The 24,959-nt window shown below is 42.3% G+C and overlaps 1 protein-coding gene and 1 pseudogene across 1 annotated transcript in view; both read left to right on the top strand.

The window, feature by feature from the left end:
- The window catches only part of LOC118729558 (maestro heat-like repeat-containing protein family member 7), a 66,807-nt gene extending 47,429 nt beyond the window's left edge, over positions 1–19,378 (top strand). The window contains 5 exon segments of the mRNA XM_045587774.1: positions 11,158–11,316; positions 11,672–11,794; positions 12,671–12,776; positions 15,309–15,374; positions 19,116–19,378. Of these exon segments, the coding sequence (XP_045443730.1) occupies positions 11,158–11,316; positions 11,672–11,794; positions 12,671–12,776; positions 15,309–15,374; positions 19,116–19,378 (717 nt within the window).
- A 3,425-nt stretch (positions 19,379–22,803) lies between these two features.
- On the top strand, positions 22,804–24,260 carry LOC118729185 (annotated as a pseudogene).
- The last annotated feature ends 699 nt before the right edge of the window (positions 24,261–24,959 follow it).

The raw sequence follows: 24,959 nt of genomic DNA, 5'->3' as shown, positions 1-24,959 counted from the left end.
TAAATCAAGATTTATGATCTAACTGAGAAATAGTAAATGGTCACTACACAGTGGCATCCTAGAAAATGAAAAGAACACTGATGCGGCAAGGTCTGTGAATTTTGGGTTCTAGGTGCTGCTTTCCCATTCACCTAGACATATAAATTGACCTAGTTAAAACTCTAGTTTTCGCTCCCAGTCAAGATGGCAGCATAGGTAAACACTGTACTCCCCTTCTCCCATGACCACATTACAACTAAGCTACAGAGCAACCATCATTGATACCTGCCTGAATTTGAGCTGAACAGTGCCCTAAAGCTAAGGAGATACACAAGAAGCCAGTGTAAGTAGAAGGAAGGTTAGTAGGAGGGGAAGAGGCATGCAATGGGTTGGTCCCACACCCACATGTACTGGTTAAAGGTGGAGAGAGATATAACAGCTGTGAGGTCTCCCACTGTGGAGTGAGGAGTCCCAGCCCCACACTAGGCTCTCCTGCCCAGGTTCCAGTGCTGACAAGAGAATTCCCCATAACTTTTGACTATGAAAACCAGTAGAGATGGTGGATCAGTGAGGAGTGGGGGTGGAGGTAGCTTCTGGAATCCTAGGTATTCCTCTTAAAGGGCCTTTGCATGGAATTACTCGCAGATGGATTCACTTGCTCTGATCTCCAGCACTGGAGCAGCACCTTGAAAGATGCTAGAGGTAAAACTGACTTATCTGGCTTCAGGGAAATGCTGGAAGGGCAGCTGTCTCACAGAGAAGTGATGGTTGAAGCAACTGTTCCTTTGCTAAGCCCTCCTCCCACCTGCATGCGTAGACAAGCATCAGATCTGAGTTTCCCTCAACCTGGTTAACAATTTTCCATACAAAGAACTTGTTTTGGCATATGGCAACATTTCTAAAAATATCTCAAAAGTTCACAAACCCCAAGCAAGCAGCATCGGGCCCTGGAATGCCCTATTCCGCTTACCAAGCATCTCCAAGCCTCACACCAGCAGCATTTGGCCTCAGTTTGCATCTTAGCCTCTCCCAGGTACCTCCAAGTCTACACAAGTGGAAAACATCTGCAGATCACCTTGTAGCTAATAGCAGGTGGCCCCAGGCTGGTCTCAAACAGCAGATACCTTGACCTGCACTTCTCAGTAGGTTTCAGAACCAACACACCTAGTGCTCAGCTTCAGACTACATCAGAACAGCACCCAACTACATCCACAAATGACACACTCAAAGGGCAAATTCAGATGGTACCAGAGTCCTGCTAAAGCGAATTCTGCTCTGTAGGTTCACCATTGCACAATAGCAGTTCCACTATAGCCATGACCAGTCCTCACAACCAATGAGCCTGAAGGTCAGTCTCTGCCATTGTTACGCCAACAGCAATCAAGTCTCAACTACAATAGGAAAGCACACAAACCCACACAGGGACACACAGGAGCACCCGGCTCAGGCGAACAGGGAGACTGTGTCACTGGGCCCATTTAGGACACCTACTACATAAGACGACTCTACCAAGAGCAAGGGATATAGCAGCTCTCCCTAATACATAGAAATAACACGAGGAGGTAGCCAAAATAAGGAGACAAAGGATCATGTTCCAACATAAGAACAGAACAAAATTCCAGAAAAAGTACTAAACAAAATGGAGACAAGCAATCTACCAGATGCAGAATTAAAACACAGGTTATTAGGATGCTCAATGATCTTAATGAGAACTTTAATGAAGAGGAAATGTAAATCAAAGATAGAACCTTACCCGCATGACTCAATGGTTGAGCATCGACCTATGAAATAGGAGGTCACTGTTCAATTACTGGTCAGGGCACATGCCTCAGTTGTGGGCTCCATCTCCATTGGGGGGCATTCAGAAGGCAGCCAATCAATGATTCTCATCACTGATATTTCTTTCTCTCTCCCCCTCTCCCTTTCTCTCTGAAATCAATAAAAATATATTTTAGAAAAACCAGAAGATAGAAAATATAAAAAAGAACTAGTTGGAAATGAACATACAATAACAAATGAGGAAATATATTAGAGCCCTGACTGGTGTTGCTCAGTTGGTTGGATGGTGACCTGTGCACCTAAAAGTTTCAGGTTCAATTTCCACTTGGGGCACATGCTGGTTTGCAGGCTTGATACCCATAGAGGGCATGCAGGAGTCAGCCAACCGATGCCTCACTCTCACATTAATGCTTCTCTCTCTCCCTTCCTCTGTGTCTAAAAATAAATTTAAAAATCTTTTAAAAATAAGGAAATGAATTAGAAGTAATTAATGGGAGATTAAATGAAATTATTTGGCAGATAAGGGAGTAGACCATACCCAATCGACACAGCAAAAAGAAAAAAGAATCCAAAAAAAGTTGAGGATAGTTTTAAGGGGCTTCTGTGATATCAAGTGATCTTAGCTATGGTTAATTGTGTTGCTGTGAACATAGGGGTGCATATATCCTTTTTGATTGGTGTTTCTAGTTTCTTGAGATATATTCCTAGAAGTGGGATTACTTCTAGGTGAAATGGGAATTCCATTTTCAGTTTTTTGAGGAAACTCCATACTGCTCTCCACAGTGGCTGCACCAGTCTGCATTCCCACCAGGAGTGCATGGGGATTCCTTTTTCTCCACATCCTCCGCAGCACTTGTCTGTTGTTGATTTGTTGATAATAGCAATTCTGACAGCTGTGAATGGTACCACATTGCTGTTTTGATTTTCATCTCTGGAATAATTAGTAACTTGAGCATTTTTTCATATGTCTCTTGGCCTTCCTCTGTCTTCTTTCAAAACGTTTCTATTTAGGTCTGTTGCCCATTTTTTATTGGATCTATTATCTTCCTTTTATTAAGTTGTATGAATTCCCTATAAATGTAGGAGATTAAAACATTATCAGTGATAACATTTGCAAATATATTCTCCCATATAGTGGGCTTTCTTGTTTTGTAGATGGTTTCTTCTGCTCTGCAAAAGCTTTTTATTTTGATGTAGTCCAATTTGTTTATTTTCTCTTTAGCTTCCATTGCCCTAGGAGCAGTATTGGTGAAGAAATTGCTTTGGCATATTTCATTGTGTTATCTTTATCTGGTTTTGGTATAAAGGTGATTCTGGCATCATAGAATGAGCTTGGAAGTGTTCCTTCCTCTTGGCCTTTTTGGAATGGTCTGAAGAGGCTAGGTTAAAGTTCTTCCTTGAATGTTTAGAAAAACTCCCCTGTGAAGCTGTTTGGCTTGGACTTTTGTTTGCTGGAAGCTTTTTAATGACTGCTTCAATTGCTTCCATAGTTACTGGCCTGTTTAGATGTTTAGATTCTTTCTGGTTGAGTTTTGGAAGGTTGTATTTTTCTAGGAATATGTTAATTTCCTCTAGATTATAAAGTTTGTTGGAATAGACTTGTTCATAGTATTTTTTAACAATCCTTTGTATTTCTGTGGGGTCTGTTGTTATTTCTCCTCTTTCATTTCTGATTTTGTTTATTTGGGTCCTCTCTCTCTGCTTCTGGGTGAGCCGGCTAAGGGTTCATCAATCTTGTTTATCCTTTCAAAGAACCAGCTCTTGGTTTTGTTGATTTTTTTTTTTTGTCTCTATGTCATTTATCTCCACTCTGATCTTTATTATTTTCTTTCTTCTACTTACACTGGGCTTCTCTTGTTGCTCTCTTTCTAATTCTTTGAGTTGTAGGGTTAGGTAATTTATTACCATTGTTTCTTGTTTGTTTGTTTGTTTGTTTTGTTTTGCTTTTTTTTGTTTTGTTTTGGCTTGTTTTTTTTTTTGTGTTGTGTTTGCAGTAGGCTTATAGAGCTATGAACTTCCCTCTCAAAACTGCTTTTGCTGTGTCCCATAGATTTTGAATTGTTGTGTTTTCATTGTTGTTTGTTGCCATGAGGTTTTTTATTTCTTCTTTGATCTCTCTGGTAACCCAGTCATTGTTTACTACCATGCTATTTACATGTGTTTGATTTTTTTGGAATGTTTTTATTGTAGTTGATTTCCAGTTTTATGCCATTGTGATCTGAAAAGATGCTTGATATGATTTCTATCTTCTTGAATTGGAAGAAACTTTGCCTGTGACCCAATATATGGTCTATCTTTGAAAATAACCCATGTGAACTTGAGAAGAATGTATATTCTGTGGCTTTGGGGTGAAATGTTCTGAAGATGTCAATTAATTCCATCTGGTCTAGTGAGTCATTTAGGATTGATATTTCTTTGCTGATTTTTGTTCAGAGATTTGTCCAATGGTAATAGTGGATATTAAAGTCCTCTAGTATGAATTTATTGCTGACAATCTCTCCCTTAATATCCTCCAAGAGTTTTCTTATGTATTTGGGTGCTCCTATATTGGGTGCATATATATTTACCAGAGTTATTTCTTCTTGTTGGATTGCTCCCTTTAGTATTATGAAGTGGCCTTCTTTATCTCTTGTTATGTCCTTCACTTTGAGATCTAATTTGTCAGATATAAGTATTATTACCCCAGCTATTTTATTTTCATTTCCATTTGCCTGAAAAACCTTTTCCCATCCCTTTACCATCAGTCTGTATGCATCTTTTTTTCTGAGGTGGGTTTCTTGTAGACAGCAAATATAGTGGGTCATGTTTTCTTATCCAATCTGTTACTCTATATCTTTTGATTAGGGCATTTAATCCATTTACATTTAAAGTTATTATTGATAGGTACTTGTTTGTTGCCTTTTTTATTCTTTACCCATGTGTTCCTTCTTTGCTTCCTATTTCTTTGCCTTTTTTTTTTTTCCAGCAGACCCTTTAGCATTTTTTGCATTGCTGATTTGGTGGTAATAAACTCCCTTAGTCCTTTTTTGTCTGTGAAGCTCCTGATTCCACCTTCAATTTTGAATAATAGTCTTGCTGGGTATAGTATTCTTGGATTCAGTCCCTTGCTTTGCATGACTTTGTATATTTCATTCCATTCCCTCCTGGCCTGGTGTGTTTCTGCTGAGAAATCAGTTTTATAGGAGATCCCTTATATTCAACTTTCTGTTTCTCTGGCATCCTTTAAGATTCTTTGTCATTGGTGTTCGCCAATTTAATTATGCTGTGTCTAGGTGTCAGTCTTTTGGAGTTCAACTTCTTTGGGACTCTGTACTTCTTGGACTTGCATAGTTTTTTTCTTGCCAATATCAGGGAAATTTTCTGTCATTATTTCTTCAAACAGATTTTCTATTTCTTCCTTCTCTTCCTCTCCTTCTGGTACCTCTATTTTGCGAATGTTGTTTTGTGTTGTCCCAAAGCTCCCTTAGGCTCTCCTCTTGCTTTTTAAGTCTTCTTTCCAGTTGTTGCTGTGTTTCTGTGTTTTTTTCCTATCTTGTCTTCTAATTCGCTGATGCAGTCCTCAATCTCTTCTAGTCTACTGTTTAAGCCTTCCATTGTGTTCTTTATTGCAGCTATGTCATTCTTCACTTCCTCTTGGTTCCTTTTCATGTTGGTGACATTCTCATTCAGCTCCTTATTGTTCTCATTGAGTTGTGTGTATTTGTCATTGAGTTGTGTGTATTTGTCATCTAGCCGTTTAAACATCCTTATAACCATTACTCTGAATTCTTTCTATGATATGCTACTAGCCTCAATTTTATTTAATTCCCTTTCCGGTGATTCCTCTTTTTCTTTCTTTGGGGAATTGTTTTTTGTTTGTTTGTTTCTTTCTTTCTTTTTTGTGTTTTTGTTTTTGTTTTTTTTTGTTTTTGTATTCCCATGTTTTGCTCTAACGTTTTAATTGTAGGTCTAATTGGTGTGATACCCAGGTGCTATTGGTGTGATTTCTCAGGTCTCCTGGGCTTGGTAATATAGTGTAGCTCCCTACTTGAGCTATTTGGGTTCTCTTGATGTAGGCCTGTGAGCTGGAAAGGTACAACTGTAGTGTCTAGAAATCAATACCTGTAGAGAGGGGTGCCCCAATTTTTGCTGTCTTGCACCCTTGATTGAAATCGTGTGTGTCCAGTGGGGACTCACAGTGGCACCCAGGAACTGTCTGTTGGGGTGATGGGTCTCAGGAGGCCTACATTCTGGAAAGGCATTACTGTGGTGTCCAGACTTCTGTAGTTGTGGAGTAGGCAGACTCACCTTTTGCTGCTGCACCTGTGGTAGATATGCACACGCTCCCGGTGGAGGTTCACAGGGGCACTCTCAGTGCGTTTTCCAGCAAGGGGCGCTGAAGTACTCTGAAAGGCCCTGGAACTAAAGCCGCATAATTGAGGTATCTGTGTGCAGGTATCCAGGATGAGTAAATTCAGAATTTCTACTGCCAGGGGGAGTGCATCCCTGTTTGTCTGAGATCACACTCCAAGGACTCACAGCAGCTCCCACAAGTGCCCTGTGGATAGATGGGTGCAGGGTGCCTTCCCTTAGGAAATATGTGAGAGCTGGCGGTGCTTTTGGCACAGAGGTCTGACACACTTTGAGGGGCCATGGTGCTGAAGTTAAGCAGCTGGGTGTATGTGGGCAATTATTCAGGAGGAGGGAGTTTAGAATTTCTACTACAGGGCAGCATGCCCTTGTCTGTACAGAATCACACCTAGGAGGGGCTCCCAGTGGCTCCAAGGTACTGCCTAAGAAGTGGTGTGCCCTGGATGCTTGAACTCGGCTAGAAACGTGCAAAAGTTGTGTACAGAGTTCTGCTGCTGGGGAAGGGGAAGATGCACTTACTGCTGCCGAGCAGTGCACCTTTGGAGGTGGAGTGCCCAGGATCCGCAGGTCTGCAGCTGGTATAGCAGAATTTTGGCTGGAGTGGCTGCTGGGTCACAGTCAGTGTCAAAGTCTTGTCTGGTGGTGGTGCTGATGAGTTCCTAGAAGAGGCCGCTGTCCCCTTCAAGATGGTATGGGCTCCATGCCTGAGTCTTGCAGTTCAGGGAGTGCCCACAACAGTAGTAGTCTCTCCTTGTCCAAGAGAGCTTGGTCTGCCAGCCCCTGCTGTTCCTGTGAGATTTAACTGTCCCTTTCTCACTCTCACACACACACCACATACATCCACACATTCTCCTTTCACATCCTCACTCACTCACTTCCTCTCCCTCACCTCTGTCCTGCCAGTCACCATCTTTTTTTTCCTCTCTTTTCAGTAGGTTATCTTGTTAAAAAAATATTTTTTATTGACTAAAGAGAGAAAGGGAGAAGGAGAGAGAAATAAAAACATCAATGATGAGAGAATCATTGTTAGGCGAGGCTGCCTCCTGCATGTCCATATGCCTGCACCCCACACATGTGCCCTGAATAGGAATCGAACTCTGACCTCCTGGTTCAGAGGTTGATGCTCAACCACTGAGCCATGCCAGCTGTGATGAATTTTTACTTTGTTGATGGTTTTCTTTGCTATACAAAAACTTAGATTGATATAGTCTAATTTGTTTATTTATTCTTGTTTCCTTTGCCCAAAGAGATATATCAGGAAAAAAAAAAAAAAAAAAAAAAAAATATATATATATATATATATATATATATATATATATATATATATATATTGCTAAGAAAAGTGTCAGAGATTTTACTATGTTTTCTTCTAGAATTTTTATTGGTTTAAGTCTTTAATCCACTTTTCATTATTCTAATGCATGATGTAATAAGGATCTAGTTTCATTTTTATTTTCATGTGTCTGTCCAATTTTTTCAACATCATTTATTTAATTGACTGTCTTTACACCATTGTATGTTCTTGACTCTTTTGACCATATAAGCAAGAATTTATTTCTGGGCTCTCCATTTTGTTCCATTGATTTGTATGTTTTTTGTTTGTTTGTTTGTCTTGTTTTGTTTTGTTGTGTGTGGTTTTTTTGCCAGTACCATGATGTTTTGATTACTGTGGCCTTGTAGTATAGTTTAATATCAGGTGGCATTATGCCTCCAACTTTGTTCTTCTTTCTCAAGATTGTTTTTGGCTATTTGGTGTCTTTTTGGTTCTATATAAATTTTTGAATTATTTGTTCTAGTTCTGTGAAATAAACTATTGATATTATGATAGGAATTGTATTAAATTTATAGATTGTTTTAGGTAATAAGGAAATTTTAACTATATTAATTTTTTCTTTCCATGAACACAGTATATGTTTCCATTTATTTGTACCTTCTTCAGTGTATTTCTTTAATGTCTTCCATAGTTTTCTGAGTATGGTTTTTATCTCTTTAGATTTATTCCTATTTATTTTATTTTATTTTATTTTATTTTATTTTCATGCAGTTGTAAATGGGATTGTTCTCTAAGGTTTCCTTTCTAATAGTTTATTATTGGTGCAACCGAAAAGAAAAAAAGAAAAAAAAATCAATTTCTAACTAATACTTATTTTGTATTCTGATACTTTATTGAATTAATTTATAAATTCTAGTTTTTTTATTGGAATCTTTAGCATTCTCAATATAGAGTATCATGTCATCAGCAAATAATAACAGCTTTATTCCTTTCCAGTTTGGCTGCTTTTATTTCTTCTTCTTATCTGATTGCTCTGACTATGACTTCCATTACTATGTTGCATAAGAGTGGTGGAAGTGGCCGAAACTGGTTTGGCTCAGTGGATAGAGCATGGGCCTGCAGACTGAAAGGTCCCAGGTTCTATTCCGGTCAAGGGCATGTGCCTTGGTTGCGGGCACATCCCCAGAAGGGGTGTGCAAGAGGCAGCTGATGGATGATTCTCTCTCATCGATGTTTCTAACTCTCTATCCTCTCCCTTCCTCTCTGTAAAAAATCAATAAAAATATATTTTTTAAAAAAAGAGTGGTGGAAGTGGACATCTCTGTCTTGCTTCTGATCTTTTAGTTTTTCCCTGTTGAGTTTGATGTTAGTTGCATGTTTATGATATTTTTTTTATTTCTTTTTAGAGAGAGAAGAAGGGAGAAACATCAGTATGAGAGCAGCATTGATCAGCTGCCTCCTGCACAATCCCCTATTAGGGACTGAGCCCACAATCTGGGCATGTGATCCAACCAAGAAATGAGCTGGCAATCTTTCAGCGCACGGGATGACACCCATCCTACTGAAGCACACTAGCCAGGGTTGTTTTGAGTCTTCATTGTTGATGGCCCATCCGTAGGTGGGGTTAACCTTCAGGCTGGCTGACTATGAGGATTGACCCTGACTTCAGTGTATGAACTAGCTGCAGGGTAGGGTCTAACCCCATGAAGTAGAATTCACCCCAGCGAAGTCTGGTATCTGCCAAAATCTCCCTTTCGATGTGCCACTTGTGGAGCTAATTGGTTTGTGCTCTGATGTGGTCTGAAGCCTGCCACCAGGTTCTGAGGCCTCTTGGGAGGGACTCTGGTGCTGGTGAATATCAGATGCTGCCTGTAACTGACCCTGGGCTACCTGTTAGGAGCTACAAACAATCCACCTTTTGAGACAGCCTCTGCAGGAAAAGGGTGAATGTGGGAGGAGCCAAAATGCCTGCTGGCTACCTGTTGGGCCCAATCACTGAAACTGCCTCTGGCAATATGCAATTTGAAGTAGGTTCTCAGTGAGTCACCAGGTAGGGCAAGTGGTATTCACCAGGTTGATACATATACAAACTTGGAGCCAGTGCTGCCTCTGAGGCCACTCGGCAAATGTCTCATGGTACTCCAAGATCAGCTGCCAGCTGCCAGCTATAACCTGCATGGGCCCTGCAGACATTTGTGATAGGGTGGGGTCTGAGGGCATCATTTGGGTAAGGCCAGCAGAATTTATCAGGCTAAAATAGACCAATATTTGGTCATGTGGATGGACAGCTTTGCACAGGAATGGTGGCTCCAATCATGCATGTGAGAGGGAAAAGACCCTCACCCTAGAGCCACAGAACTCAGTCTCTGACATCCCATCCTGTTTATCTGCCTAAACATTCTAAAGATCCTTCCAAGAAAGCCTGCACTGCCAACTCAGGCTGGCTGGTGCAAGTTTATCAGGGCAGAGATACAGGTATTTGGGAGGGCAGTACTAATGCATTCCACAGGCTGATGCCCTGTGCAGGGGAATGCTCAACCCAAGAAATATGGCATCTGTGGACTGTGGTGGGAGAGGGATTCAACACAAGGACCTTGGTGGCTGTCACTTTAGTTCTCTCCCTGAAGCCATAAAACCCAGTCTCTCCCTGTATGACTCCAGTCTGCTCTGAGCTACTTTCCCTCCACTGGAGCCCAAGCTGAGTGGCTGCAAATGACATTTTCTGCACTGATTTTTTAAAGAGGACTCCTGGGTTTCTGGCAGGCTCCCTTCTCTCCCTAGTAGATGGAATCTCCGCTGAATTTCACAGCCAGGTCTTAGGGGGGTTTCTCTTCCTGTTCTGGTGCTCCAGGCTGGGGAGACTGTGTGGGGTTGAGCCCTTTGCTCCTGAAAGTGGACCTTTGTACGTGAAATATCTCTCCAGATTCTCAACTGCTGCACGTGTGGGACCAGCTCTTTTTGTGCCTTAATCCTTCCTACCAGTGTCCATGTGGCTTCTTCTGTAAATCCTTGGTCATAAGACTTCTGCTCAGCTGGACTTCAGCTGGTTATTTAGGTGGATTGTTCTAAAATTTAGTTGTAGTTCTGGTTTGATGCTTACAAATGAGGATGTGAGTGTAACTTCCACCTACTCCACCACTGTATTGGATCCTGTTTTTTAATTAAAGGGCTAACATTGAATCATCTTTCTTTTAGCCATATGTGTTTTGTGCAAAAAATAATTCCACTTGTTAAAATACCTGTTTTCCATATCCTACAAATTCAGGAACTGTCTTGTCCCATCATCTCTGCTATTTAGTACTGTGCCTAGTTCATGATAGGTGCTCAATAAATATTTGTTCAATTAATAAATATATACTATACTCTTGAAAGTGTATAAAGTTTTGCTAGATGTGATCATTGCTAATTAACACAAGCTAATACAGATTTAAACAATTACAGCATAACTAGGACAATTAATGTTTTTAAGATTTGTCATACTTGAGCTAAATCCTCAGAAGAGAATAAAGTGATATGTTGTAGATATGATCCATGGCAGAACTGAAATTATAATCTTAGTTTTCCCAAGCACAGTGCCACAACTCCAGAGGGCTTATTAGCTCTAGGGGGCTAAAGAGAATTACTCGGCTACACTACACAAATTATGTTGCCTTTACAGTATGTAAAAACAGTGTCCTTTGGACATGAAAAATGAAATGTGGGCATATGAAAGCCAAGCCAAGCAGGGCCAGAGGGAAAGCATAGCCTCCTCACCTCCATTTTGCTCCTCATGGCAGGAGAGGGACCAGGTGAGGATCACAGCCATCTCTGCTCTTGGGCACATGTTACGTAAAATCAACAAATTCAAGCCTGGATACGCCTTCCAGAAACATCTGTACAAATTCTTAGTGCCTCTGCTGCTTAGCTTTCAGGACAACAACACCGAAGTGGTCAAGGTACTGGTGACCTCTGTCTTGCCAACCTCAGCCTGATTCAACCCTTTCTGCTAGAGCACAGCCCCTCCCTTTAGTCCTCTTTCATGAGCCTGGTCTGGGATCTGCGTTCACTCTCTGCCTCTTTGCTAACATCTTCTGGGTTGAATCTGAGCACTTTCCCCCCTATTGGATGCCATCAGTCTTAGGCTGATATGATTTTGCTCCCTGAAGCTATTTATGTACTTTGACATGATCAAGGCCCCTGATCCCAGCTACTAATCTCAACCAAACCCCTTGTGGGCTAGTTTCATGGTCTGGCCTGGCTCTGCAGAGTTGTAGAAGTGAGACTTAGGATGTCCTTGTCTCCATCCCGTAGGCCTGTGGAGCGGCCCTGACTGAGTGGACTACTGTGATTGGCTGGACATCCTTCACACAGATGTTTCAGCATACCACCCTCAGTGATCACATCCAGGTGTTGGAAGAAACATGCAAGTACCTGGTGAGTGAGAGTCTCTGAGGAAGCTGGGCTACAATATGCATGCTATGGACTCACTGGCAGGCTAGGTGGGTAAAGAGGAGAGGGCTGACAGAAGATGTATTCTTTCTTTTCCTTGATTCTCATTCTTTCTCATCAGCAAACTCTGAGAACCCACATTTGGGATGCCAGTCCCAGGTTCTCCATATCTGATCCTCTTAGCATCCCAAACTCTGCTTTCAGTGGCTAGGGACGTCATGCAAGGTTATTAAATGCCAATGGGATAGAATCCTTCTGGTTAGAGGGAGAGATATAGACAGGAGTCCTCAGGGCTTGAGATCAGCAGTCATGGTGATAAAGGTCTGTGGTTTCAGTGACTTCAGTGAAGTCAAGAACAAGTCATAGATAGGAGTCTTGTTAAAAAGTAAACATTTAAGGGCTACACAAGTAGGTTAGGAACTAAACGAGTAATTCTAGTATTTGTGCCTTACATAGAAAGAGCACTTTACAGTGTACACTTTTACATCCGTTATCCCATTGGAGCCATTGGTAGGTTAGGCAGGTTTTATTTCAACACTTGAGATGAAAAAAACTGAGGCAGCGTCAGGGCCAGTATTCAAACCTGGGTCTCCTGGCTCTACATCAGTTTTCTCCTGGCTCTACATCAGTTTTCTCCTTTACCAAGAAGCAAAATTCTCTTTATGAACTTCCTGCTGAGTCTGCACTTTTCCTGGGGTGGGACTTTCTGAGTGTACAGGTTCAAATAGTTTAAGCTGACTGAAGACAGAAAATGCTGCTGCTTGTGAGCAAGGTGTGAGGGCCATGGCTGCAAGGAGGTCTCCAGTAGAGTTCCCAGCAGCCCCCCTCTCCTTGTCAGCATTACTCCTCTTGACTTCACAGGTGAGCAAATGCAAAAGACAATTAGTGGGGGAGTTACTGTTTCAGAGCTTCGGCTTCCTGAAGAGCTCGCAGTCCTTCCTACGGACAGCTGCAGTCCATTTCATAGGTAAGGTGGTCCCTCCTGTTGATTCTTCCCTTCTCTCCAGCAGGAAAGCTCTTCTTGACCTTTTGCTAAAGGGTTAAGCCAGAACCATGGTATGATGAAGTTTGTCACATTCTTTCCTAGCTCTGACCTGATTAGAGATGTTGAGCTGTCAGACCCCAAATTTTGTGTTAGAAAGGCCTGGGGAGGAAGAGGAAGCTATCTGCCTTTGTCCTGGCTCTGTGTGCATCTACCCACTTTGTCAGCATGCTGCTTTGTGAGGAAGAGAAATGTATGCATTTGGAAGGAAAACACTTGCTTCAACTGGAACCCCATGGATTTCCCAAAATATTTTTTGTTTTAAACTATAACTACAGCCTGGGTGCATGAAATTAATGCATGGGGTGCGGAGTTGTCCCCCTCAGCCCAGCCTGCACCCTCTCCAAACTGGGACCCCTCGGGAGGATATCCAACTACTCATTTAGGCCCGATCCTAAACAGGCAGTCAGACCATCTCTCTCACAATCCAGGACCATTGGCTCCTAACTGCTCACCTCCCTGCCTGCCTGATTGCCCTTAACTGCCCTGATGCTGGCCTGGTCACCCCCAGCTGCTCCAAACTACACCTCCTCCCACCAGCCTGGTCACCCCTTACTGCCCCCCTGCCATCCTGGTCACCCCCAAACTAACCCCCACTGGCCTAGTTGCCCATAACTCTCCCCCTGCCATCCTGGTCGCCCCTTACTACCCTCTCTGCCATTCTAGTCGCCCCTAACTGCCCACTGGTGGCCTGGTCTCCTCTTACTGCCTCCATGCCAGCCTGGTCACTCCCAAATCCCCCCCCCCCCACTGGCTTGGTCACCCCTCACTGTCCTCTTCTGCCAGCATGGTTGCCCCTCACTGCCCACCCTGCCGGCCTGGTAGCCCCCAAATGCCCACCCCTGCTGGCCTGGTCACCCCATGCTATTGTATCTGCTGCTCAGTCATCTGGTCACCACTCAGTAACCCCCTTGCCAGCTTGGTCACCCCATGCAGCCTGCAACTCAGTTGTTTTGTCACCCCTCACTAACCCCCCTGCCGGCCTATTTGGTCTTCTGTTCAGTTGTGATGATTGCTTAGGCTTTTATATACAGTATATAGATAACAGTATGTGTTAATGTTAGAAAGCATAAAATATTCACACTGGCTGTAAGAAGACAATAAGTAATGCCAGAACTTACATCATTTGGATTTAACCACTACTAACACCCTAGAATTTTTTTCTTAAAAATATACTATACAGACACACACACACAAACACACACATATGCGTGAACACACTAATATGCACAGACATATATATAGCACTTTAAAAATATATATATTTTAGTTTAGAGAGAGAAGAAGTGAGAAAAAGAATTATTGATTGGCTATCTCCTGCATGGCCTCTACTGGGGATTGAACCCACAACCGAGGCAGGTGCCTTGACTGGGAATTGAACCATGATCTCCTGGTTCCTGGGTCAACACTCAGTCATGGGACACTCAATCCAGTGGATCTATAGAACTTTTATTTATCTTTTATTTAAATATATTTTATTGATTTTTTTTACAGAGAGGATGGGAGAGGGATAGAGAGTTAGAAACAACATTGATCAGCTGCCTCCTACACACCCCCTACTTGGGATGTGCCCACAAACAAGGTACATTCCCTTGACCAGAATTGAAACTGGGTCCCTTCAGTCCACAGGCCAACACTCTATCCACTGAGCCAAACCAGTTAGGGCAAACTTTTAAAAAATAAACTTTGGTCCACAGCTGTATCACAAATACATGCATTACATACTCATCAATATTGATTTTAATGACTACATAATATTAATTCTATTGTATAGATGGATTTATGAAGCCAGTCCTTATTTTTTAATATTGAGACTGTGTCATCTTATGTTTTTATAGGCAGGAACACAGTGGTTACATCTCTGCATGTCATCATGATTGTTTTTGTTAAGATACAGTTCTTATAAGTAGAATTGCTGGGCCCAAAGGATATGCCAAATTTTAAGGATGTTGGAACTGCCCTCTAAAAAGTTAGATTCATTTTCTCTTGTCACCAGTATGTATATGAGTATTTGTTTCACCAAACATTTGACAACACTAGGTAATATGTTTTTTTTAATCATTACCAATTTGAGAGGTGAAAAAAAAGAAGCTTGTAGTTTTGGATAATTATTTTTTTTTAATCAGCAGCTAGGTTTTGCATTCTTTCCTGATTATTGGCAATCCATGTTTTATTTTTGTAAATTATTGCCTTGTGCCCTCTGTCCATCTTTCTATTGGTGTAGGAGCCCCATGAAGTCTAACATCCTTGGCGCAAGCTCCACTTATCACCTGGGTCACAGCTGCTCTGAGGGTTGTTCTTTTACTAGGACCCCGACATGTAGCCAGCAAAGCATCTCTCACATGCATTCCTTGCTAAATTGGTTTTATAAATCCTTGTGCACTACTGAGCTTTGGGAAAGGAATGGCCCAAAGGCACAGGAATTCTGGAATGACTTTACATCTGTTCTATCTTTAGCATTAATAGCTGAGAAGATAAACCTGCATTACATACATGAGGAAGACGTGCAGCTGTTACGAAATGGTGAGTCTGGGCTTTGCACCTGGGTTCTGGGTTACATAAGGGGGTGAGGCAAGATAGAAAGGAGGAAAGGGGGATTCCTTAAGGACATGTCACATTATTTTAAATATTATTTACTCTTACCAGTACAAATGTTACATATAAAAGTTTAAGTCCAGAGAAGTAAGAGAAAGGTAACATTATTTATCATCATACCAGTTAGATATGATGGTAATCATATCAATGATGGGAATTATCAAACGGCTGCCTCCTGCACACACCCTATTGGGAATTGAGCTCACAAGCAGTCATGTGCCCTGACCAGGAATGGAACAGTGACCCCCTGCTTCATGAGTCAATGCTCAACTACTGGGCCACGCTGGCCAGGGCTCCATTTTTCTTAATCTTATCAAAGTCCTAGACAAGAGGTAGGGAATGGGAGTTGGTGGTGTAGAGAAAGAGGAGCTGCTATTCTCAATGTCTATCAGAAGAGAAAGTTTTACCTCACTTTCAATACCCTTAGTTTCCTTCAGTCCCTGAATAGCCACACTTATGTTTTATATAGGATGTACTTCTGCTGACTCCATGCCATTGCTCTCCAGAAATTAATTTGTTAATTTGTTAATTATTGAAAACCTACTATATGCTATGTGCTATTCTAAGCATGGGATATTGCTGTAAACAAAACTGATAACCTTGCCTTCACGCAGTTTACATTCTAGTGGGGAAGGGAGGAATACATCCTCCACAAATACACAGGTGTTAGATAAGTGCTCTGAAGATTCATTCAGCCTTTGGCCATGGAAAAGATTTAGGGTTTTACTTGAGGGGGGGGGCGCAGCATTGAACACAGTTCTTAACTCTACCAATGGATGCTGGGAAAAGTTTAGGTTGCTTGTGATCAATGGTGGGTGGTATAATTCATTCCAGTACCAAATGGAAATGATTTTTGAATTATTTATTCTTCACTATTTTTCCTACCACAGTTTCCTTCCTTGATGTAGAGATAAGATGAAGAGAATGTTTGCTTCTATACCACCTGTTCCTATGCCTCAGCCCTTTTGTAGTTCAGAGTGTTATGTGTTTGTCTGAAAGTCCTGATATGAATGCCACAGGTTTGTTGTTCTGGTGTTGCAGATGCCTATCCTCAGGGGGCTTTGGCCTCTGGTTTGAGCCCAATTCGAGTTTCCTGGTGCCTGGTGAGAGGCTAATACTTTGGGAACGCTGTTTTTGAAGAAATGGCGGAATCTTGTCTGGAGACAGACAAGTTGTTGTTGTCTTTACCGCTCTTTGTCCAGAGAGTAAAATGGTCAATGATTCTAGGGGTACTTTCTTCCTCACAATCAGCATTACTCAGACCAGTTTCAAATACTAGATCTCTTGCTAATGAGCCATGTGAGCTTGGGCCAGTTACTTTGCCTCTGTGCCTCAGTTTCTCCATTTGCATCATGAGAATAATGGTGTTGATCTTAAACATTGTTTTGAAGATTGAACACAAAATATGAGAAGCACTAAGCTTTGCTGGCCACATAGATGTCCCACAAAATACCTGGGCTGAACCGACTCAGGCTCCTGGGCCAGGGAAGGGGGTGGTATTGGGAGGGCAGGTAGGGAATCTACTTGTCGCTATGGCCAAGGAAATATCGGTTTATTTGTTGCTTCCCAGAGAGTAGCCATCCTATTGCTACCACATTAATGATGAGTTAGTAGCATCTTCCCTCTGAGGGCTTGAACCCTGGCTTTAGTTCTGACTATGACATTTTGTTTCTTGGCTGCCTTCTCTTAGGTGTTACCGTTGAGGTCTCTACTGTATGGTAGTCACCTATTCCAGCTACCGTAGGGCAATTTCAGAGAAAGTATATCCAGAATGGAAATCCTAGACTCTCCATCTATCAGTGAACTCACCTTGCCTTCCTCTTCCCACCAAGCCTCCTAGAAATAGCTAGACAGAAGGAAATATTTCCCAAGGAAAACCATTCTAATTACACTTTCACCTATATCTAATGCTGCACAAATCAGTGGCTGAGAAGTGGTTCTTTAAAGGATTATATATTTTTGTGTATAGTATAAGCCCAACTCTTTTTTTCTGTTCTTGATGATATGAGATCAACATCAAGCTGTAGACTTTGATGGGCCTGCTTGGCTTTTAGATTTGTTGAGCCAACACTCTTCCTGCCTCCTTTATCCTTTGCACTAAGTAATTTCCTGTCTCTGTCTCTCTGTTCCCACTCAACTCTAATTATGCACCCCCATTCCTTAACTGCACCACTTTGACAGCTCCTGACATCCTGTTACTGTCTCTACACTACTCTCCATGCATCAGCCACATTCTTGTTGAAATATGTACACTGGATCATATCATGTCGTGGCTTAAACCCCTTCAGTGGCTTTCCTCTACTCTCTGGGTCAAAGTCTGGTCTCTTACCCTAGGCCACAGGCCCTGAAAAATCTGGCTTCTGACTTCTCTCCAACCTTAGCCTACATCATGTCCCCCTCACTAGAAGGGGCAGCCACACTGGCCATTTTCTGCACTATGACTCAATCCCTGCCTTCCATTGCTGGAGTTTCTGCCCTTGATCTTCATGCGGCTGCCTTGGAGGCTGGCTCTCATTCTTTGCATCTCAGCTCAAGTGTTACCTTCTCAGAGAGGCAATCCCTGACTAGCCTATCTAAAGGGGTCCTTCCTAGTTAGTTGTTCTCATCATTCTGTTAAATTTCCTTCTTTGCACTTGATTTATGTTTACTTGTTTTTTCCTCCACTAAAATATTAAGTTCTATTTTAAAAAATAAACTTTTTATTGATTTTAGAGAGGAAGGGGAAGGGAGAGGAAGAGAGAGATAGAAACATCAGTAATGAGAATCATTGATCAGCTGCCTCATGCACACCCCACACTAGGGATGGAGCCTGCAACCCAGGCAGGTGCCCTGACCAGGAATCAAACTATGACCTCCAGATTCATAAGTTGATGCTCAACTAATGAGCTACACGGGCTGGGCAAGAATGTTAAGTTTTTACTGTGGGGAATCTGTCTTTCTTATTCACCACTGTTTCTCCAGCACATAGTACAGTGCTTGATGATAGTAAATCTAAATTAATAGCTGTTGATTATTGTTTAAAACAGTGAAAAATTATAAACACCTTTATTGTTCATTAAGAAGGTGTTCATTAAAGAAATTATGGTAGAATCATGTGATTGGATATTGTGTTATATGGGGTAACATTTTATGGGAAGAAAAAATGCTAATCCTATTTTTATTTGAAAAGGTGTCTATGTTAGATAATTAATAAATACTGCAAGGACAGGTGTGAAAATATCTTTTTTTTTTCCTGGGTTTGAATGCTTTCACTTCCCTTTTTTTTAATATATATTTTATTGATTTTTTACAGAGAGGAAGGTAGAGAGATAGAGAGCTAGAAACGTCGATGAGAGAGAAACATCGACCAACTGCCTCTTGCACACCCCCTACCAGGGATGTGCTCACAACCAACGTATATGTCCCTGACCATAATCAAACCTGGGACCTTTCAGTCTGCAGACCGACACTCTACCCCTGAGCCAAACCAGTTTCGGCTTCCTTTCCCTTTTAATAAACTATTTATATTTTACATTTTCTGCCATAAAACAATATTACTTTTATAGTGACAAAAAAAGCATTCTAAATGAAGTTATACTATAATGTGACATGTAGGGTAGAAAACAATGTTGTTTGCGTAAATAGTCTTTGGAGATTGAGAATCTGAGTTGACTTCCTTTCTGATTTCAGCTCTTGAATGTATGAAGAATGATCCTGTGGAATCTAACCAAATTTTGGTGAATACTCTTCTGCAAAATATTGAGGAATATGCTAATCCTAAGTACAGTTCTACTTCCATTAGAAGTACTCGCTTCTTCAGATTATCTAGCAGGAGAAGAAAAAGGCATCTATTTAAGTCTATCAGACTGGAAGGAGACAGTGATACTGGTCGGCAGAGGAATTGGCTCCTAGGCCCTCTAAATTTCCTGTGTGCCTAGTGCAAGGGAGGGTAAAAAATACTCCCTTATAAGAGGCAACTTAGAAAAGTCAACACAGTCAGAAGCACCAAAGTCTGAAAGTCCCCCTGAAGATACTGAATTGATCCCAAAACCAGTTGCTCCTGAGACACTGAACTTTTAGAATTGATAGCAAAGCCTTTTCCAGCTGTTTATCCAGATGTCAGTGCTTGGCTCTACCATAGTCTCTCCCACCTTTTGTCCAACTGGATGGGCTACTTTGGTTTAACCCCAAATAGATAATTTTGATCTTAGACAATATAGTATATTCCTTGTTCTTTGTCTCCCCTAGGATATTGTTAACTATTAGTCAATACATTTGAAAATAAACATTATTTTTCCATCCTAAAATAAAAGGTGTGAAAAGAACAGGTTTACCCCTAACCCCAAAAACTTCCATCCTAGTTTTTGGGGTTAAGGGTAAACCTGAGTGATAGCAACATCTCTGAAAGCAGTTCCTTCTACATTCAGATAAAGTTTCAAATGACAAAAGGGAGGAGTAGGGTGGTAGAATCACACGGTACCTAGTTTTCAATCTCCCCGCCCCCTACACAGGTTGCATGAAATTCACATGCTTAACACATTCCCATGGGTGTATTCAGATTTCAGGTTAGAGGTAAAAGGCGGGCTTCGGGTTACATACAGTGGAGCAGCAATAACTCTCACTCAAAAAGCACATCAGATTGTCACAAAAACACATTATTGTTGAGATAACTTTGAATCCATTCTAATTTATTTTTAAAATTATTCTAGAACTTAGATTTCAATGCTTACTCCCTCTGTCACATACCAATTGTTACTGACTAGTTCTCTATACTGTTTCAGCACTTCTTGTGCCTGACTTTTCATCTACCAAATGGTATTATAATGCCTCCTGGGTATTGTCCTCCAATACCCATTCTCCCCTCTTCCCTGCCTTTTTTTTTTTTTTCTTTTTTTTTTTTTTCTTTCTTTAACTGTGCATTTGTTTGCCCAGAACAAAGAAGATGTATCCCATCCTCCCTTGAAGCTAGGTGTGGCCATATAACTAAGTTCTGACCACGTGGGTGTAAAGGAAGTGGCATATGCAATTTCAAGAAGTGTTCTTAAAGGGCAAGGGCACATCCATTGTTGTACCACCTGTCTTCCTGGTGACTAGACTGTACACGTGGTTGGAACTAAGCATCTGCCTTGGACTATCAGGAGGAAGTGATATATTGGAAAGCCAAAAGATAGGCAGAACCTAGATCAGTTATGAGAATAGAGCTCTTTTCCAGTTTGGGTAGCTTACCCTGAAGATTGTGTTTATCTGGGGAATGGGGTAGAGATAAAATTTTATCTATTTTAAACAATCTTGAATTTTCTGTCACCACCAACCCCAATCCTGATAAATTCACTTAATTTTCAACATTGCTGTGAGGATTAAAAGAGATCATGCCGTTTGTCTGGCATGAAGAAGGCAATACTTTTTTTCCAAAGTCATGAAACAGGCTATTAGAACTTAGTTCTGAGAACTTTGAAAGGTGTGAAAAGAACAAAGAACTAGTTCCCACTTTGGTCAAATTCACTAATTTTATTTCTTTGAAGTTAGCAGTGATCAGAATGATTTTGATTGCTTCTAAATTTCATTAACTTTTAGATAAAACCTTTTTTAAATTTGGTTTCCTCATATAAAAATTAGAATACTTAAACTTTCTTCATGGGCTTTACAGAATTACAACAAAATATGCTATGTACTAGATATATCTAAGTACTAAATGAATGGCTATAGTTATTACCCAGGTGTGATGGTTAATTTTACATGTGAACTTGGTTGGGCCATAGTGCCAAATATTTGATCAAACATTATTCTAAATGTTTCTGTGAGGGTTTTTGGATCAGATTAACATTTAAATCAGTGGACTTTCAGTAAAGCACATTATTCTCTACTAGAGACCCAGTGCACAAAATTCATGCACAGGAGTGGGGGGGGGGGAAGGTCTCAGCCTAGCCTGCACCCTCTCTAATCCAGGATCCCTCTCACAATCCTGGACTGCTGGCTCCTAATCGCTCACCTGCCTGCCTGCCTGGTCGCCCCTAACTGGCCCCCCTCTTGCTGGCCTGGTCACCCCCTACTGCCCCTTCTGCTGACCTACTCATCCCTCATTGCCTCCACTGCCAGCCTAATTGCCCCAAACTGCCCCCTCTGTCAGCCTGGTTGCCCCAACTGCACCCCCACACACAAGACTGGTCGCCCCCAACTGCCCCCCCTGCCAGCCTGGTCACCCCACACTGCCTTCTTATTCAGTTGTTTGGTCATCCCTTACTAACCCCTCTGCCAGCCTGGTTGCCCCACACAGCCTGCTTGTTCAGTTGTTTGATCATCCCTCAGGCCAGTCCTGGGTAGCTGGGCAGCTGACGTCCAAGGCTTGCCTGCAACTCAAGCATTGGCTGGGCAGTGAACATATGAGACTTGCCTGCACCTCAGGACGGCCTTGGTGGCTGGGAGCGGCTGAGGTGACTAGGAGAATCCGGAGGCAGGCGCACAGGGCAGGCCCAGCCATGCCACCTGCCAGCCACCGGTGGGGCTGAGTGAACTTGGCGCCACCATCTTGTGGCTGTGGGCACCGCCATTATTGAGGGCATGGCATTCAATTAGCATATTCCCTCCTTTTTGGCTGTGGGTGCCACCATCTTTGAGGGTGTGCCAGTCAATTAATATATTCCCTCCTTTTTATCTGTGGGCACTGCCATCTTTGTGAGAGTGTGATGGTCAATTAAAATATTCCCTCTTTATTAGATAGGATAACTCAAGTGGGCCTCATTCACCTGGTTGAAGGCCAGAACAGGACAAAAACTGATCTCCCTAGACAGTGTTTCCCAAACTTTTGACATATGTGTACCTCTTCTATAATTTTTGCAATGCTGAGTATCCCTCATACTCATGAGAACGTAGAATTAGGCGCAGCTAAGCACGGTGCAGTGCATATCCCCACCAAACTCCAGTGCAACGCATACGCCCACCAAACTCTTCCCATACCCCTGGGGGTATGGTACCACACTTTGGGAAACACTGCCCTAGGGCAAGAGGAGATTCTGGGAGCAGAAAGCCTTTGTACTTGAACTGCAACTGTTCCTGGAGTCTCCAGCATGCCAGTCAACCCCATCAGATTTTGGACTCACCAAGCCTCCATAATTGTATGAGCTAGTTTCTTAAAATAAATCTGTCAGGATATATATCCTGTTGGTTCGGTTCCTCTGAAGAACCTTAACAAATGCATATGATGTTTTCAAGGTTCATCCATGCTGTAGTATGTGTCAGAATTTCCTTCAATTTTAAGGCTCTTTGCAGATACCACATTTTGTTTATTCATTCATCCACTCATGGACACCTGGGTTGCCGCCATCTTTCGGCTATTGTGAATAATGTGTCTAAAAACAGGGAGATTCAGCCCTTCGGGCTCCGAGGCCGGGCGCGGGGGCATGGCCGCCTCATCCCTCGTGTGCGCCTTGGCCACCCGGCTGCTCCGGCCCGCTCGGAACTGCTGCTTCCACCACCGTCCGCTCCATCTCTCGGCTGTTCCAAATGAAGCTGTTGTCATTTCGCCCGGCAGATCAAGCAGGACGTGCCGAAGGAGGTGGAGGAGTGGGTGGCAGCAGGCAACAGGCAGCCGTACCTGAGCGTGGTTCTGGTCGGCGAGAATCCTGCAAGTCACTCCTACGTCCTCAACAAAGCCAAGGCTGCTGCCGATGTGGGAATCAGCAGTGAGACAATTTTGAAGCCCGCTTTAATTTCAGAGGAAGAACTGTTGAACTTAATCAATTAATGATGATAACGTCGATGGCCTCCTGGTTCAGCTGCCACTCCCTGAGCACATCGATGAGAGGAAGATCTGCAACGCTGTTTCTCCAAACAAGGATGTTGATGGCTTCCTTGTAATTAATGTGGGGCGACTGTGTTTGGACCAGTATTCCATGTTACCAGCTACCCCGTGGGGCGTGTGGGAAATAATTAATAGAACCGGCATTCCCACCCTAGGGAAGAATGTGGTTGTAGCTGGAAGGTCCAAAAATGTTGGGATACCCATTGCAATGTTGCTACACACAGATGGGGCGCACGAACGTCCTGGAGGTGATGCCACTGTTACAATATCTCACCGATACACCCCCAAAGAGCAGCTGAAGAAACATACCATTCTTGCAGATATTTTTATCTCTGCTGCAGGCATTCCAAATGTGATCACAGCAGATATGATCAAGGAAGGAGCAGCCGTCATTGATGTGGGAATAAATAGAATTCAGGATCCCGTCACTGCTAAACCCAAGTTGGTTGAAGATGTGGATTTTGAAGAAGTCCAGAAAAAGCCGGTCACATCACTCTGGTCCCTGGGGGCGTTGGTCCCATGACAGTGGCGATGCTAATGAAGAATACTATTATCGCTGCCAAAAAGGTGCTGAGGCTGGAAGAACAGGTGGTACTGAGGTCTAAAGAGCTTGGAGTGGCAACTAATTAACTCTGTGTCTTCCGGGTCATGAACAGTGCTCCACGCCAGCTCAAGAGGCGAAACAGGCCAATAGGAATGCGGCATCTCTTATTTATTTTGCTGACAGGGTTTTAAACAATGCTTTGTATTTATTGAAAGCTCACATGGATGGGTGCTTGTGCACATAGCTCTCCCCAGCACCTCACCAGGGACCGTGAGTCATGTGATCTGGCCATGAGAGGAGCTATTAGCCTGGTGGTTGCATGGGGGTGGACACTCAACAGACCTTCAGTTACAAATTGCCTTCTCCAGGATTGCATTTCCCAAGTGCTATTCCAATAAGAGTTGATGCTCACTTTAGGTTCCAACCCTTTTGAGCTCAACTGGTCAAAGCAAAGGAAAAATGTTGCTAGAGAAAATTAGGGATGCCGAAACCGGTTTGGCTCAGTGGTAGAGCGTCGGTCTGCGAACTGAAAGGTCCCGGGTTTGATTCCAGTCAGAGGCATGTACCTTGGTTGCGGGCACATCAGGGAGTGTGCAAGAGGCAGCTGGTCGTTGTTTCTCTCTCATCGACGTTTCTAGCTCTCTATCTCTCTCCTTTCCTCTCTGTAAAAAATCAATAAAAATATATTTTAAAAAAAGAAAGAAAGAAAGAAAATTAGGGAAATGGTACAAAAGAAGAAATGATAGTAATTTGAGGAGAAAAAATGTACCCTAATTTTATACTGACTGATAATCAGAAGAAAAGCTACCTCTTAATAGTGTCCTGTCACTTTAAAGCTTAATTAGTCATTGGGAAAATGTCTGTGTGCTATTAGTCTTTATTTTATGTGTGTTCCCATTCATGAGGTCCCCTTTTGGTTTTCTGAGGTCAAAGGCTTATTTTATAAGTAATTCATGTGTATTGTCAAATTTGGTTTTTCCTATTTCCTTCATTAATTTTTTTGTACTGTTTGGGAGGTCTGTATGGTTTCTTCAGTAGATCTTGAAACCTATTTTTGAAAAACAAAACTTGGCTTGATCATCATGAGGGCGGTTGTATACGTATGCAATTGCCTTTTCCACCAAAGAATTGCCAGCCTGCTGCCTGCTTTCTCTGATGTACCTATTGGCTTTCCCCAATAGGTTTTTGAGAG

The sequence above is a fragment of the Pipistrellus kuhlii genome, unplaced genomic scaffold (assembly GCF_014108245.1).
Source record: "Pipistrellus kuhlii isolate mPipKuh1 unplaced genomic scaffold, mPipKuh1.p scaffold_m20_p_3, whole genome shotgun sequence".
Lineage (NCBI taxonomy): Eukaryota > Metazoa > Chordata > Mammalia > Chiroptera > Vespertilionidae > Pipistrellus > Pipistrellus kuhlii.
The sequence above is the reverse complement of the archived record's forward strand: the minus strand, read 5'-3'. Positions and strand labels throughout refer to the sequence as shown.